We start from the raw sequence: 17,285 nt of genomic DNA on the forward strand, positions 1-17,285 counted from the left end.
CCTGAGATCATGACCTGAGCCAAAGGCAGAGGCTTAAGCAACTGAGCCACCCAGGCACCCAATTACGCTGTTCCTATATGCTCACCCATTCTGTGGGTGGGAATGAAAGTGAATTAAGACTCTTCCCAAATCTCAACTTTTAATATCTGTAAGTAAAAGGAACTAAGAAAAAATCCCAACAGAACAAAAATAAAGTAAAATAAAAACACAAAACACACTGAAAAGATCAAGACCAAAGCAAAAATCCAAAACTAAGCATGGTCTAACAAAGGGAAAAGAAATGAAGCAGGACAGGAAAAACGTGTTATTTTCTTTCCATCTTCTGCATCAGCCTTCCTTTCCCTGATTTGTTCCTGGAACTTTTTCTGGGTCAAGTAGCTCCACTGAGACTGTAGTTACAAATGGAGCAGCTGGTAAGCAGAATAATAACTAATAAATCTTATCCTGACATAATTGATGAGCTTGTTATAGAAACATGTAATAATTGATGATATTAATTCAATAACCTAAGATGTAAGTACAACCAGTCACCCTGACTTGTGCTTCAAAAGAAACAAAAGAATTAGTCAGCCATTTAAGCACTGTGCCTTCCAAAAGGGGAGCCTCCTTTGTTCTATGTGAGGGAACTTGGGGTTCCTTTCCTTCCACCCTGTTCCAGAAACAGTACAATGAAATGACAGGAATGTATGCAATTTTCTTGGTTTAGAACAATTAACTATTACCTGCCAGGCTGCCAGAAGCAGGCCAGATGTATGAGATCTGATTCTGGTAAGTGAAGTAGAATTCCTCACGCTCTACATTCCATGCTAGTCCAGCATCAGCTACGGACACAGCAACTGGGAAATGGCCAGCACTTCCATTCAGAATCTGGCATTGGATCTCATTTTCTTGTGATAAAAAAGAAAAACATGATTAAATATGTTTGTAAGAAAAAATTACTGAAATTCTATATTTGCAAATATAAACATTGGCCTTCATTTTTATACCCCAAGAAATGTACCTAAGGAAAACTACTCATACTTAATTGGGCAAAAGTCTTTACAAGCTACCTGATGTTATGAATCAGACATGGTTAGAAAAAAGCTAGGTGAAAAAAAATAATCAAAGCAAAGTGAACAATTTGTTCCTGATTCCCACTGTGGCAAAAAAAAAAAAAAAAAAAAAGAAAAAGTTATTTTAATAATAATTTAAAAATCCTAATCTGTAAAATCATTTATACCAATAATTCTAAAAATGTTGGTTCAACAGACGATTTATGTCCAAAACTAAGAAAAATACCAGGTTTCATCAAAAAAGGTGATGAAAACCTAAATGAAAACCTTCACATTTTATTTAGAACAGTATATGTACATTTATATTACAGGTGCATTATTGACTTAGATCTCAAGAATGCACAGAGTATCTGAATTAAAAACAACTTAATTATATGGAAGGTGCATTGCTTATGTAATTCCAACCTATTAAAGTTAAGGAAAATACCGAGGATTATGAAAGATAATTTTTAGGGAAATAAATAATCATGGTTTTCACTTTTTCAAGAGTTGAAAATGTGAATAATCTTGAAATTCTGGGTTAATGGATAGATATTTTGTTGGACTAGTAGTCAGGGAAGATAGCCATGTCCTTTTGCTGCTTTACTAAAGTGACACTGTCAAAGCATGGGCAGAAGGAACCACGGAACAGCAGCGTGGCAGTGTCTATATTTTTGTGTCCTAAAGACATACCAAAGAAGGAAAGCTTTTATGCAATCACCCAATGAGGGGAAAAGAACAAAAATTAGCTGTTATGGGATAAAGACACAGTACAGCACTGAAAGAATTAGTTTGTGGTCATAACCAAAGATTAAAAAGATAGTGCATTCTTCCACAGAAGTTTGTCAATTTCATGCCCCCATAGCATACTCCATAGAAGAAGTATTATTATAATACTGCTCTTTGAGCCCATTTTCTCTTAGAGAAAAATTAATTAGATCTAATAATAATAATTTTACAAAGGACTTACCAACCACAGAGAGAAGAGAGCAACCCATTGGTCCAACTGAGACTGATATAGCTGAATTGGGAGAAAATCCAGAGCCTGATATGGTTAGAACTGTGCTTTCTTCATAGGACCCTGAAAATGATGATTTTAAACAACAGTATTAAAACAACACAACAACAACAACAACAAAACCCACAGAATCTGTTGTTATGAAATCAAATGCTTTGCAGAGAAAAGCCTAACTTCTAAAGGCTATAAACAATAAGCCTATAAGAAAGCAGTGGGGGAAAACACATATTTCTCAATGGCAAATTTTTCCCATTGAATTCCTCTACATTGCTTCATGTTTTAAATCTAGGTTAATAGAGATTAGCAGAAGAATTATCTACTGAAGTATGGAATGGCATAAGGAAAGGAAAATTACTATGATGACAAATAAACAGTCATCTCTATATGGTAAATTATACCATGACAGAAGAGCTATCACAAAATCATGAGAAAAGGATTAACTGTACCATATGTGTTGTGGCACTTTCTGTCTAGGGTAACACATATGCTAAAGTGCTTGAGATACGACCAGGGTACACCCCCCGTCTCAGCATCTTATACTTACTGTTTTTCCATTCACTCTAACATCCAGATTTGATTGGTAAGTGGTATAGTCACCCTACCTATATGACGTCACATACAATATGGATTCCACATGGATTTAAATAGCTAAGAATGAAAAATGCAATACTCTAGAATTTTAGAAGAAAATGTAAACATCTTAACTTTAATGCATAGATGGGTCTCTTACATGAGATTAAAAAGTCATGGTTAACCATAGAGGAAAAATTAATAAATTGGAATAAATCAATGACTGAAATGGCTCCATAAGCAAGATACCTACAACAAGATACTAAAACAAAGTTCAGGTGTCATACCTGTGCATAGGATTGGTCAACATAATATATAATACCCAGCTATAAGTCAACAGAAAAAAAGACAATCTGGTAAGTGGATAAAAGATGTTAACAAGCCATTTGCAGAAGAAATGACCCAAATATCTGAGAAACATATGAGAAGATGCTCACATGCATTACTCATCAGGGAACAGACAAATTAAGATGATGATGAGAGAACCTCTTCACCCAGCAAATTGACCAAAATTAGGAAGCTGATGATTCCAAGTTTCAACAAAGGATGTGGGGAATACAGCACTCTCATGCCTACAACAAGTACAGGCACTCTGGGGAGCAATTTGGTCACCTAAAACACTGAATACACACTAACTTGTTTATTATCCATCAATTCTCTCTCTGGGCATATACCCTAAAGAAGCTCCGGCATGTATACAACAGGAGATTCACGCAGCAAACCTCAAAACAGTAACGTGTAAAAGCAAAAAGTTGGACACAATCTAAATGTCCCTCAATAGAGACAAAAATAAATTGGTATATTCACAATGTATTTTAAGATGATGAATTGGACATGTATAAAACCATATAAATATTTCTCAAAATGAATGCTGAATGACAAAAATCATATGCAAATGATATTTGCAGTGTAATAGCTCTGATATTTACATTTCAACATCTTTTTCATAAGCTTAAAAAAACTGGCAAAATCACCATATGTGCATCTGATATACAAAAGGCAAAAATGGCATGGAAGAATACATACAAAATTAATTATTGTGACAGCCTTTGGGGAGATCTGTAGGCACCAGAACCAGCAATTGTGTCTCAAGAGGACATTAGCTATTCCTATAATATTTCCTTTCTTAAATTAATGGCTGGTAGTAACTATGACAAAATGTTAACTGAGCTAATTTTCATTGAAGAGAATATAGGTGTTTTATAGCATTATTTATACTTATATTTCCATTGTTTTTAAATTTATCAAAATATGGCAAAAGGCAATTCAGATTGCTATTATTTACAGTAAGAAACAATTTTTTCAGGAAGTTCATATAAAAATGGAAATTCATTATAAGATACAAGGATAGATGTAAAAATATAAATATCAAAGGACCACAACCAAATGAAAGTTAATCAGATTCTTATTCTTGATGGTTTTGACCCCTGTGACATGAATTGTCCCAAAGTAATATCATTATTGTAAAAAAGTCTGAAGAACATATTCATTCAACACAAAGATGTGTTTTTAAAATTTCCCTTTTTCCCCTGATATTTAATTAGCAGATGAATTTTCCTACTAGTCACCAAGATTAAATCTGTGATGATAGCATCTGAGCTTATCTTTCTGACTGAAACAAAACAAAAGACTACTCCTAACAATCCTTAGTCCTGCTATTTATTTCAGTACTTGGGCATTCAGACACAAAGTGTAATCATGTGTTTTAAAGTAATAACATATTATGAAGATATGGTACAATGTGTCACCCAAGACTGAGTTCTTGGCAATAATTTTTCTCTCCAGTTCTCAAGCCTAGGACCTAATTATTTTCTTTTACTAAACAGCAGCTGTCTCATTACCAGTGTTTTAGTACTAAATCTCCTAGAAGTCGTCTCATATAATGAAAGATTCCTGTTAATACTCCAGCAAGCAGAATTTCACAAAAATGCTCATCAGAGTGAAATTTTAGAGACTGAATCTAACATGGTGAAACTGCAGAAGTAGAAGACTGGGGAGTTCAACTTCAAATGTGATTTTTTTTTTAACAAAAATAAGCAATAAGTGCTCTTTTCACAGTTTTTTGATCTGATAGATTTTTTTTTAACTGTGTATAAATGTTTGCTTGCCAGAGTTGGTGAAACTAGTATGTTAAAAAAAAATCATTAGTAGTTTACATTTTTGCTAGTTGTCTTCCACCCACTACTCTACATTAAAAAGCAGATTACCTTGAGATGGGTTTATGGCTCGGACTAATGGTGTGGCCATGGGATCCCATGTAAACCCACAGTCACCCGAACATTTAGCTGGAATTCCATTGACATAGACTTCAACCTTCAAATAAAGAAACACAGATGGAGAACAGGGGTAGCATGGCTAAGGAGAATATGCATAAGATTTAAACAAATGATGAAATTTTGTTTGTTTGCATGTTTGTTTACAAAAATTAGTCTATTCATTTATACTTTTTCTGCTTTGACCATTATTCATTCAGCAAATGTGCCTACTATGCAAAAGCACAGTTGTAAATGTTAAAATACAGTAATACAACATTAAAAACAACCAATGACATCCCTGATGTCACTCAATTTATCTTCTAGTGGGGGAGAGATAGTTGCACAAGACCATACAGTTTTTCATAAAGATTATATTTATGTATTTGAGAGAGAGTTCATGAGAGAGAAACGAGTGGCACAGAGGGGGAGGAACAAGCAGCCTCCCCGCTGAGCAGGGGGTCCAATGCAGGGCTTGATCCCAGGACCCGGAGATCATCACCTGAACCAAAGTCAGACGCTCAACTGACTGAGCCACCCAGGTATCCCAAGACTATACACTTTTTAAAAAAATCAAATACATATTATGACCTAGGGGTGAGTAGTGCTATGAAGGAAAATAAAGGTTGCTCTTGAGAAAGTCATCTAAACTCTTCATATGGTAATTTTCTCATCATTAAAGAATATTAAGAATCACTTCATAGAGTAACTGTAAAAGATTAAATAAAAGACTATATTTTCAAATTCTAACAGGAAGTAGTTAAGCTTAAAAATCCACTCTTTTATCATAAAGAAGATAATTTCCCCAAGAGTCATAAAATAGTATTATTGAGTTGATCAACCATTGACACAAAAATTCGTGAAAATAAAGACCTCATCCCTGCTGTTTATCTAGTCTTTAATGTCTTACAAAGTAGTTACACATTTAAAATTGTATTAAATGTCATGAAGAAAGTTTCAGAAATACCTGTGGTTGTTGGGTGGGTATACGAAGTAGGTCTCCAAGTATGCGTTGTCTGAATAAGCCACCTTCTTTTATCTTCATAACTGTCATATTAGCCTTTTCTCCAATAATATTGGAATCATTAATCTATTGTTACACAAAATTATTTTACTAGAAAGGCTATGATAAATATGAGCACACTAAATTTTTCTTTAAAATTAAGCGAAGTTGAAAGTGAATAAAAGCCAAGAATTAAAAAAAAAAAAGATCTGAAAACATTTTAGTCAACATTTTTTGAAAAAGGAGCTTCTTCACAAGTGAACATAATCTATCCCCAATAAAATGCTAAGATTATTGCCTTATCATATATTGCATCATTACAGGTTGAATCAAACGATTAAAATTAACCTGAATTTTTAGAATAAAATATGTCTCAGGTAAATGAATTTAACAAATTTTATTTTCTCAGAACATTCTATGCTTTTCTGAATATGACTGCTTTGACAAATGATTGTTGAAAAGTAGAATAATTTATTCCTCTTTCCACCTGAAAGTCAACTTTTCTCCTTCAGCATTTTTCACCCCTGAAGTCCTGGTTTTTCATCCACTTGTGGAATTATATTTTTGCCAATGATAAAAATGAATCAAATCAAATCAATATGTAGAACTTGGTCATTCCAAAATCTCTCTACAATTATGGTAGGCTTCTGGTATAGAGAGTGGCTAACAAAGAGATAGGCGTCTCCATGCTGGGCCTTGTGTGTGCCTATCTCTTTGTTAGCCACTGTCTATACCAGAAGCCTACCATAATGGTAGTGGTGATGAGAAGCAGAAATGATGAGCAAGCCGAGCAGACTAGTCAGAAAAGAGGCAAAGGGGCTAAGTGCACAGACCCAGCAGAGATACCAAGAAGACCAGTTACTAGAGCTGCTCAGCTACAGAATCTTCTAAGTCTCATTGCATTTTCTTAAATAACCTCCATATCTTTATGATTTACTATTTTCCACATCTATAGTCTGTGTGTGTACAATATATGCTACAATTACACACTTTTTTTTCTCCTCCTCTTTCCCCTCTCTCTCCTTTTTTTTCCATGATGGTTTCATAAGGAGACTGCTGTATTTTTTCCACCGTACATCATGGACATCTTTCCAGGTCAATACCCATGGGTCTACGTGTAGCTGCATGGATGTCATGCGAAGGCTGTGGCAATTTATTTTTTATTTTTTAATTTTTTTAAAGATTTTATTTATTTTTTGACAGAGAGAGACCACAAGTAGGCAGAGAGGCAGGCAGAGAGAGAATTGGGGAAGCTGACTCCCTGCTGAGCAGAGAACCCGACGTGGGGCTCAATCCCAGGATGCTGAGATCATGACCTGAGCCGAAGGCAGAGGCTTAACCCACTGAGCCACCCAGGCGCCCCAAGGCTGTGGCATTTTAACAATTCTTCCACTGACCGGAATAGGTTCCTACCTTTTTACTGTTACAGATACAGCTGCAGTGACTATCTCTGTGCCTACATCGTTTCATATTTGTGTTATTATTTCAGTAGTATAGAGTTACATAGTTGAGACTGTGAAATCAGAAGGTATCTATATTCAGACTCCACTACATAATCCCCTAAAAAGTCATAGTAATTGACTTTCTTCCAATGGTGCATGAGAGAGACTATTTCCTGACATTCTCACTATCACTTGAAAGTATTATCTTTTTAATGTTTGACAATCTGAGCCCCCAGACACCTCTAGACTCTTCTCCTTCACATGCTCTGGGCCTGACCTCTCCTCCCTGCCCCCTTCACACTCTAACTATGCAAAGGTAATTAGATGGCAACCTAACATGTGACTCCCTCATGAACTTGAAAGTCATTTTCAGAACCAGAAAATATGCTAGTCCCCAGCATACAGCTCTAGGAGATGGTGGTAGAATTATAGACAGCAAGGGTGATATACTTGGTGCCCCCATAAAGTATACCCAGATTTAGTTTTGAGAATAGTGCTCCCTGACCTCCTCCCACCCTTGCCAAGGGTCTTCTAACACATATTCCTGGACTCTTTCCAGAGGGGACAGCAAATAAAGTACCAAGAGCAATTCTCCATGAAAGAGAATATCTTGTCAACTTCATTGAGAACAATCTTCTCCTCAAATTTCCTTTTTTTAATGTTTAGTCTACTGTTTGCTTTTTTTAAAACATAGTCTCAAATATCATAAAAATGGGACAGGGTAAAAAAAAAAAAAAATGAGGCAGGCTGCGAATGAGCAAGCAACACACAGAAGAGAATGAAAACCAAGCCAGCTGAGGGAACCTGTAGAAGATTCTGCTTTCCACATGCGCTTCTCCACTTGATGTTCCATGAGTACCCAGAGCAGTTTCCCTCGCGTGTCACTGAGACGCGACCCACTTCTTCCACACTCTGGAGTGCAAATTGTAAATCCGTAGCTGACACCATGGCAGGAAGGCCTGCTCACACAGAAGGACAGGGAATGAGAGGAGTCAAAAATTCACAAATAAATTTCACTCTTAAAATACAGGAAATGCGTACTGTATATTGTTACTTATAAGCCAACTGTCCTCCTCCAATATAGTAAAAATAAAATTTGTATCTTATTTATGCCAAGAATTTCCGTATCTCTTGGAAGCAAAAGTTATATAAGTAGTATACCTCAGATTATAACTTGGGCTCAAATATTTTTATTTTTAATATTGATTAATTTATAGATAACCTATAAGCCAAGCGATATAAAAGAAAAACTTTTGGAAATATAACCTGTTATATCTGGAGAGGTGATGAAGAAAAAGTGAAAATATAGTTTGTTCTGGATAACTTAGCTTTACATCACTAACATTATCTCAACTATATAAATTATGTAGAGAAACCATACTAGAAAGAAATACACCAAAGTGTTTATTATGGTTGTGTAGACTGGCACTGTCCAACTGATATATATATATATATATATAAATGTTCTGAACTTTTGTCTTATACCTTTGAGGATGTGTCCATAAGCTTGAATGTCAAAACTGCCCCTTAGAGGTGGGGATGCGGCTTGAATTCTTTGAATGCGAATCTTTGATTCCCCTGGCCAATTATTTCCTCTGTAAACGGACTCATTCTCTGTCTCATTTGTGATTATCTAATTTCCAAAATAAATATTGATAAAATGATTAAACATAAGAACAGCTAACATGATTTCTATTTCACTATTGTACAATCCTGGGACATGACATAAATGAGCCTCAGGTATGCAGGACTCTTCAGAACATTAAGGAGAGTCACATAAATCAACACGGGCCATCCCTGTATAGCTGCAATAATGAGGCCAAAGTCAACTCAGTCATCTGGGCAGCAATCAGCTGGAACCACAGTAATACCTCATTAATTCACAGTGTACCCTCCATCACTCAATGAACAAATATTTATTGAACAGGCATTCCATTCAAGGCACAGTGCTAATCACTGTGGGGAGGCAGGGAAACACAGGATCCAGTCTTAGCTATCAAAAAAGTAAAGTTCTTTTTGGAGAAATAACATATGGGGACCATAAAACTAACAATATGTGATAGTATATAATCAGCAGAGAGAACTGTTCCAGACTCAGGAAAAGCCTAACGCTGAGTGCCAATCAATTGACAAAAGCAACAGTGCTATAAAAATTCATAGATTATAACTAGATTGTAACATTAGATTCGTAGATTGTAACAGTGAAAATGTTAGTCTCCTGCTTCTGCTCCCTCGCAGTTGTCTGTGAATCTTGAGGAATTTAAAACTGTAAGCCTCGTTGCCCGCTGAAGGGATTAAACATAATTGCCAGAAGACCTATGCAAGAATGTTCATCACAGCTTTATTCCTAATAGTGCCAAACTGGAAATAAGGCAAAAGCCCATTGATAGGATGGTTAGATTGTGATATATTCACACCATGGAATATGGTAAAGCAATGACAAAGAATGAATTACAGCTACTTGGCAACACAGAAATCTCACAACAGCAAATAAAAGGAGCTAGATGCAAAAAAGCACATGTTGCTTAAAATTAAATAATTTAAATTGTTTAATAATAATTAAATTAAATAATAATTTATTGGTATGAAGATTTAAAACAAGCACAACTATTTATTGGTGGTAGAAGTCAAAACAGTGATTATCCAGGGGTAGAGACGGAATAATTTAATGACTAGGGGAAGACACAAGGAAGGCTCTTAGGGACCTAACGATTTTCTTTATCTTGACCTGAGTAGTGGTTACATGAGCGCATTTACTTTGTAAAAATTCATGGGATTCAGCAAGGCTGCAGGATATAAGATCAACACAAAAACCAGTCACATTCCTATATACAAAAGCAAGCATGTAGAAACCAAAATTAATAACACAGACCATTTACAATTGCTTCAAAGAAAATGAAATACATACAAATCTAGCAAAACAGGTACTGGATCTGACCTGAAAATTGCAAAATGTTGACGGAAGTCATCAAAGAGGACCTAAATATGCTGCTGAAAGAGAGTAAAGAAGATCTAAATAAATGGAGACATACCCTGTTTGTGAATTACAAGCCCAATAAAAGTGTCAATTCTCTCCAAAATGATGTACAAGTTTAATGCAATTCTTATCAAAATGACAGCAAGATTTTTGTGGACATACAAAGTATGTTCCAAAATTTATATGAAAAGACACAGCACCTAGTATAGCTCAATTTTTCACAAGAATAAAGTAAGAGGAATTACTCTATCCAACGCTGTCCTACTATACAGCTACAGGAGAGAGACTGGTCGATGAATCAACACACAGAGCAATGGAACAGAATACAGAATACAGAAATATGCCTCCACAAATATGCCCAAATGACTCTTGACAAAGGTGCACAAGTAATTCAATGGAGGAAGAACAGCTCTTTCAATAAATGATGTTAGATCAATGGGAGCACAGGCAAACAAGGGACCATCAACCTAAAGCTTCACATCTTGTACAAAAGTTAACTCAGAATGGATCATGACCTTAAATACAAAATGCACAGCTATAAAACTTTCAGAAAAAAAATAGAAAAATATTTAGGACTTCAGGCTAAGTGAAAAGTTCTTAAACTTGAAATAAAAAAGCATCATTCATAGAAGGAAAAATTGATAAAATGGCTCTTACCAAAATTAAAAACTTTCATTCTGTGAAAGACCTTATAAAGAAGATGGAAAGGCAAGGTACACATTGAGAGAAAATATTTGTAAAGCCACATATCTGAGAAAGGGCTTATATCTGGAATATAAAGGAGCTTTAAAAACAATAGGTAAATAACCCAACTAGAAAATGTGCAAAAGACATGAAGAAACATTTCACAGAAGAGAATACATGGATGTTCAACATCATTAGCTATTGGGGAAGGCAAATTAACACCAAAATGAGCTCCAGTACCTACCACCAGAACGGGCTAACATTTAAAAAGTAGTGATCATGTCAATGCTGACAGGTTTGTGCAGAAACTGATCACTCAAACATTGGTGGGAATGTAAAGGGGTACAGCCACTTTGTAAAAGAATACGGTAGTTTCTTACAAAACTAAACATGTCCTTACCACATGACCCCATAATTGCACCAATTGGCAATTAATCTGGAAAAATGAAAATTTTATGTCACACAAAGACTTACAGATAAACATTCACAGCAGCTTTATTCATAGTAACCAAAACCTGGAAACAACTCAAATGTCCTTTGATGAATAAGTAGCTAAACCAACTGTGGTACATCCATACCATTTACTACTACTCAATAATCAAAATGAACAAATTATTCATACACACACAAGAACTTGGAGGAATCTCAAAGGAAATATGCTGAGTAAAAATGCCAATCTCAAAAGGCTGTATACTGGTATGATTATGTAAGATCTGATTCCATTTTATATAACATTGTTGAAAAGACAAGATTGTAGTGATGCAGGTTTGCCAGTTAAGGGGGAACAGAAGGGAGGAAGCTGACTGTGGTTATAAAAGGGTAGAACAAGGAATCCTTGGAATGGAACCGTTCTATGGTCAACAGATGAATGTACACATGTGATAAAACTGTATAGAACTAGAGGTGCCTGCATGGCTCAGTTGCTAAGCATCTGCCTTCGGCTCAGGTCATGATCCCAGGGTCCTGGGGTCAAGTCCCGCATCGGGCTCCCTCCTCAGCAGGAAGCCTGTTTCTCTCTCCCCCACACTCCCTGCTTGTGTTCCCTCTCTCGCTGTGTCTCCCTCTCTGCCAAATAAATAAATAAAATCTTTAAAAAAGAAACTGTACAGAACTACACATATAGGGGCGCCTGGGTGGCTCAGTGGGTTAAAGCCTCTGCCTTCGGCTCAGGTCATGATCTCAGGGTCCTGGGATCGAGCCCCGCATTGGGCTCTCTGCTCCGCGGGGAGCCTGCTTCCTCCTCTCTCTCTGCCTGCCTCTCTGCCTACTTGTTATTTCTCTCTGTCAAATAAATAAAATCTTTAAAAAAAAAAAAAGAACTACACATATATATACAATATATACATACACCCAAATGAAAGCATGTAGGACTGGTAAAATTTGATTGGTAGATTGTATCAATATCAATTTCCTGGTTGTGCTATTATGTTATGGTTATACGAGATGTTACTGTTGGGGACAAATGGGTAAAAAGTAAAAGGAATTTTTTTTTTACTATTTTTAACAACTGCATATGAATCTACAATTTCTTCAAAGTAACAATTTTTAAAAACAATTCATAGATCTGGACATTTAACATATGTGCACATTACTGCATATATCTTTCATTTGAATTTTTTTTAAAGGTCACAAACATATGTCCCATATGTCCCATATTCTTTAATTGCCCTTGAGTGAATAACCAAAGCTAGAGCATACAATTACCAACTTTACTGAGCAATCTTGAAAACTGGGAGCTGATGACACAGATGTTTCGACAATACAATCCCCTAAGTTAGTTACTACATTTTGTCACAGAGCTAAGAGTAAAAGACTGAAAAATACTTCCAAGACATTCATCTTGAAGATACTAAGATTCAAACATTGCACCAGCATGGGGTAAAGCAATTTTTGTGGAGTACTTACAGTTTTTCAGTATTTTTAATCATAGAATCAGAGTGTGATTAAGCAAAACACTCTTTGAGACTATAATAATATTTAATTATTATTTAAGCCTAATCCTGAACTTATTATATTTTTTTGGCTCATTGTAAAAAATTATATTAATCCATTGTATATTTTTATGGGACATTAAATTTAATAATACTTATAGGGAGCTCCTGGGTGGCTCAGTTGGTTAAGTGTCCAACTCTAGATTTTGGCTCAGATCATGATCTCAAGGTCATGGGATCAAACCCCACTGTCAGGCTCTGTGCTCAGAGAAGAGTCAGAGTTTCCCTGTCCCTCTCCCTCTTCTCCTCCCTGTGCTTGCGCACACACACACACACACACACACACTCTCTATTTCTAAAATAAATACACAAAATCTTTAAAAAAATAAAAATAAAATACAAGTACTTGTAGTATTTAATACTGATCTTATTATAAATAACTGAAGCAGTACAAAAAATTGTTCAGATCCTTTTGGAATTTTAAAAAACTATCTTTTTCTTCCCTGTACCCATTTTGATACAAACAAAAAATGGTGTTTAGACCAGAAACTATTCATTTATTATCTTTTTTTTTTTTTTTTTTTTTTGAGAGAAAGAACACATGTGTGTGACAGTGGGGTGGGATGGTAGAGGCAGAAAGAGTGAGGGAGGAAGAGAATCTTAGGCAGGCTCCACACCCAGTGCAGAGCTCAACATGGCACTTGATCTCACAACCTTGAGATCGTGACCTGAGCCAAAATCAAGAGTTGGATGCCTAACCAACTAAGCCACCCAGGCAGACCAATAACAGAAACAATTTTTAAAAATATTGCAGAATCTCAAATTTTCTTTCAACAATCTCTGTTTAGAACATTTACTGAAAGATCCTACAACTTTTCCTTTCAAGTCAACAGTGAAAACTCTACTTAAATCTGACTGTTTAAGAATATTTCTCTTTGTTTTTTTTTTCCATAGATATATCTCTCAAAGATTTTTTTTTCCTTAAAGATTTATTTATTTATTTGACAGAGAGAGATATCACAAGCAGGCAGAGAGGCAGACAGAGAGAGAGGAAGGGAAGCAGGCTCCCTGCTGAGCAGAAAGCCCAACTTGGGGCTCGATCCCAGGACCCTGGGATCATGACCCAAGCTGAAGGCAGAGGCTTAACCCACTGAGCCACCCAGGCTCCTCCTTTGAAGATTTTTTAATGAACACGAATTTTCATGCTCAAGTTCAACAAGCCTCTAACTCATTTATCTTTAGCACGGTTATCTTGTCCTATTAAAAGATATTTCATCTGTATGTCAGCCATTTGAAAAAATAAAAAAGAAAGTTTGCTAGACCAAAGCTAATTTCCCATGATTGAAAACAGTAAGTTGTAAAATTCTAGGCTTACCTGCCCAAAGCTCACAGCCATCATGGGTATATTATAACTGCAATTATATGAAGTCATGGTGATAGAATATTGGTTGGTCATACTTGATCCATTAGTTTTGGTGTGATTCACCTGAAAGCTCTTTAAAAATATCCCTTTATTTGCTAATGCTGGAAGTCTTCTCTTTGGCATTTCTAAAGAACATAGAATAAATGGGAAATAAAATTGCATGGGCTTTGCTGCTAAAAAGAAAACCCTCAAATTACATCCACGTCATGGAATAAGCTGTGTAAAATAAAATTTTAGAAAGATCTTAAGGCAAGTAGTTGTTGGATCTTGGTAAACTTTTATTTCTAGAATATAAAGCTTTAAAGTCAGTCAACATATAAGCCTCATCAGATAAAAGAAAATATTTAAAAACCCTGGTATCCATGTAGCCTTCTGTGGACCTGTTAGTTCTCTTCTGCTCTGGGTTCCCTGAAAGAGGTGCTCACTGGGATGTGTGCTCCATGAGGACAGGACCAGGAGGACAGTCTTGTTCACAGCAATTTATTTAGTACCTAGCACAGTGCCTGCCACATGATAGGTGCTAAAGGCATGTTATTTAATGAACTACATTTATCTGGACACAAGTGAGCTAACTTATATATGGGCTCCACCAATCATAATGTAGGTCTGGTGAAAGCAGATTCAAAAGAAGGGACTCTAAAATAGTCACATTTAGGGGCACCTAGGTGGCTCAGTGGTTAAGTGTCTGCCTTCGGCTCAGGTCATAATCCCAGGGTCCTGGGATCGAGCCCCACATTGGGCTCCTTGTTCAGCAGGAAGCCTCCTTCTCCCTCTCCCCTGCTTGTATTCCCTCTCTTGCTGTCTCTCTCTCTGTGTCAAATAAATAAATAAAATCCTTATAAATAAATAAAAATAAAATAGTTACATTTAAGTTGTTACCAGTTGACTCATGACCTTGCACTTGAAAATAGTTCAAATGAAAGGATTCCAAAATTCTTCTGAAAAATGGTAATAGTCCCTTTTAAGGTGAATTAGGTTGACTTTTTTGAAAGGTCACAGTTTAATTTTAATTATTTTATTATCACAGCTCATATACATGGGTCTAATGACTTGACTAAAACTCAGTGCTTAGACTACCAGAAATAAAGTTTTCATTTAAGTATTATTAATTATCACCACTAAGTCCCTGGAAATATTCGGCTGAATTTTACCAAACAGATGTCAGAGTCAACAGCCGACTTTTAGGAACAGATATCTTCATAGTTAGTGTCTCAAAAATCAAACAAAGTAAAAAGAAAATGTTTGCCACCCTTTGTATATCTGTAAACAGAATCCAGGACTATTAAGACTAATTCTTGCTATAATGACAACGTTTACATTGAGGGTACATTTATCCTTAGAATAAAAAATAACATGATTTAAATAATAACACTGAGGTGAAAGAATGAGTTATAAATATTTAGGGATCAATGTTTCCATTTAAATTAAAGAATAGAAATAATTCCCATGGTGAGATTTTACTACAAGAGATTTAGAAGGCTTAACTAGATATGAAATGATACAACATACCATCCCACGCCGAGACGGTAGAAGTCTGTCCAACGTATACTGCATCTACATAGAAGGACTGTGTTTCTGATGCTTTCTGTAAACCAATCCTCTGAAGAGAAAAATTTGTCCCAATGTATTTGGTTTGTATGAGGTCCAAAAGGTCTATGCAAGTATAGGTCCAGCTGAAATATATTTGATTAATTAGGTGGATAGGTCAGTTGTAATGTTTAACGTAAACCAGTCCACTATAAAAAGCATTCAAATGTCAAGGAGTGAAAGTGTTTTTCCCCACAAGACCATCCAGCATACTTCATTAGTACAGAAAAGCAGCCATAACAAGGAACAGCAGACAGAAACTTAATGTTTAAGATTTAATTTTGCATACAAAATTTAACATTGCATAAAGTAAACGATTTAATGTTGCATACAAGTACAGGTTTTCTTTTATCTGTAGCCTTGGCAGTAGCCATAGAGACATGAAATATTCTGTCGCAATAGGTAAGGAAACTAAGGAGTATGCACCTTGGTGTAGAGTGTGTAAATAAAAACAAGACACAAGAATGAAGTAAACTATTTCAGTAAAATATGTGAGGGATAGAAGAGTAAATTCAGGTCAGTACTAAGATGCAAAACTGGAACTTGTTATTACTTCTAAAAGAGCTCACTGCAGTTACACTGTCTATTGTTCTAAGTGACAAAGAAGTGTTACATGATTTATCATACAACACCTCTTAAATGTGTAATTTAAACTCAGATTTTGCACTACATATTAACTGCATTGGAATTCCATAAATTATAGTTAAGCAATTCAGCTATGAGAGTTTGCCACAAAGAGATAAATATTGCCATGGAAATAACTAAATACAATTTAACAATAATCTTTATATCAGCTACTACTGCACTTAATAAATGACTAGTTTGCTTGGGCACCTTCTATTCTAATTTCCTTCATGGTTTATAAACTCATGATAGGATCCACTCAGTGAATCCAAGCTTAGCTTAAACTGGTGTATCATTTTTAGGAAATTATACACAAAACTGCAGTACATTAAAGTGCTCTTTAAATAAATATGAAAAAATGTACTTAGGGTCTCAGTAGAATTCTACTCTAATTATATAATTCTGCAGTTTAAAAAACTATTACATAGAAAATTTGGTTTACTGAAGAGGACCTTTTGCCAGACAAAAGGAGACTACAAATGGTATCAAAATAGACGGTATCAAAATACATCAAATACATATATTTGATACAGTGGATAAAAACTTAAGTGAAGTGTATGTGCTATGGTGAGTGCTGTGAAATCTGTAAGCCTGATGATTGACAGACCTGTACCCCTGGGGCAAATAATACATTATATGTTAAAAAAATAATAATAATAAAATAAATAAATCTTCTAATCAGAAGCCCACCTTCCAAAGAGGGGGTGACCTTAAGTGAACAGTACATGGCCTTTGTGGATAGA

At 35.5% G+C, this 17,285-nt stretch overlaps 1 protein-coding gene across 1 annotated transcript in view; it reads right to left on the reverse strand.

Moving 5' to 3' along the window:
* The window catches only part of LOC111146633 (PKHD1 like 1), a 183,716-nt gene that overhangs the window by 122,308 nt on the left and 44,123 nt on the right, over positions 1-17,285 (reverse strand). Inside the window, exons 22-29 of the mRNA XM_022502266.1 lie at positions 15,841-16,004; positions 14,284-14,456; positions 8,802-8,949; positions 8,121-8,275; positions 5,839-5,961; positions 4,827-4,932; positions 2,002-2,112; positions 723-887 (exon numbers count right to left, since the gene is read on the reverse strand). Of these exons, the coding sequence (XP_022357974.1) occupies positions 723-887; positions 2,002-2,112; positions 4,827-4,932; positions 5,839-5,961; positions 8,121-8,275; positions 8,802-8,949; positions 14,284-14,456; positions 15,841-16,004 (1,145 nt within the window). The remainder of the gene's footprint in view (positions 1-722; positions 888-2,001; positions 2,113-4,826; positions 4,933-5,838; positions 5,962-8,120; positions 8,276-8,801; positions 8,950-14,283; positions 14,457-15,840; positions 16,005-17,285) is intronic.

The sequence above is a fragment of the Enhydra lutris genome, unplaced genomic scaffold (assembly GCF_002288905.1).
Source record: "Enhydra lutris kenyoni isolate GAN:26980312 unplaced genomic scaffold, ASM228890v2 scaffoldscaffold14, whole genome shotgun sequence".
Lineage (NCBI taxonomy): Eukaryota > Metazoa > Chordata > Mammalia > Carnivora > Mustelidae > Enhydra > Enhydra lutris.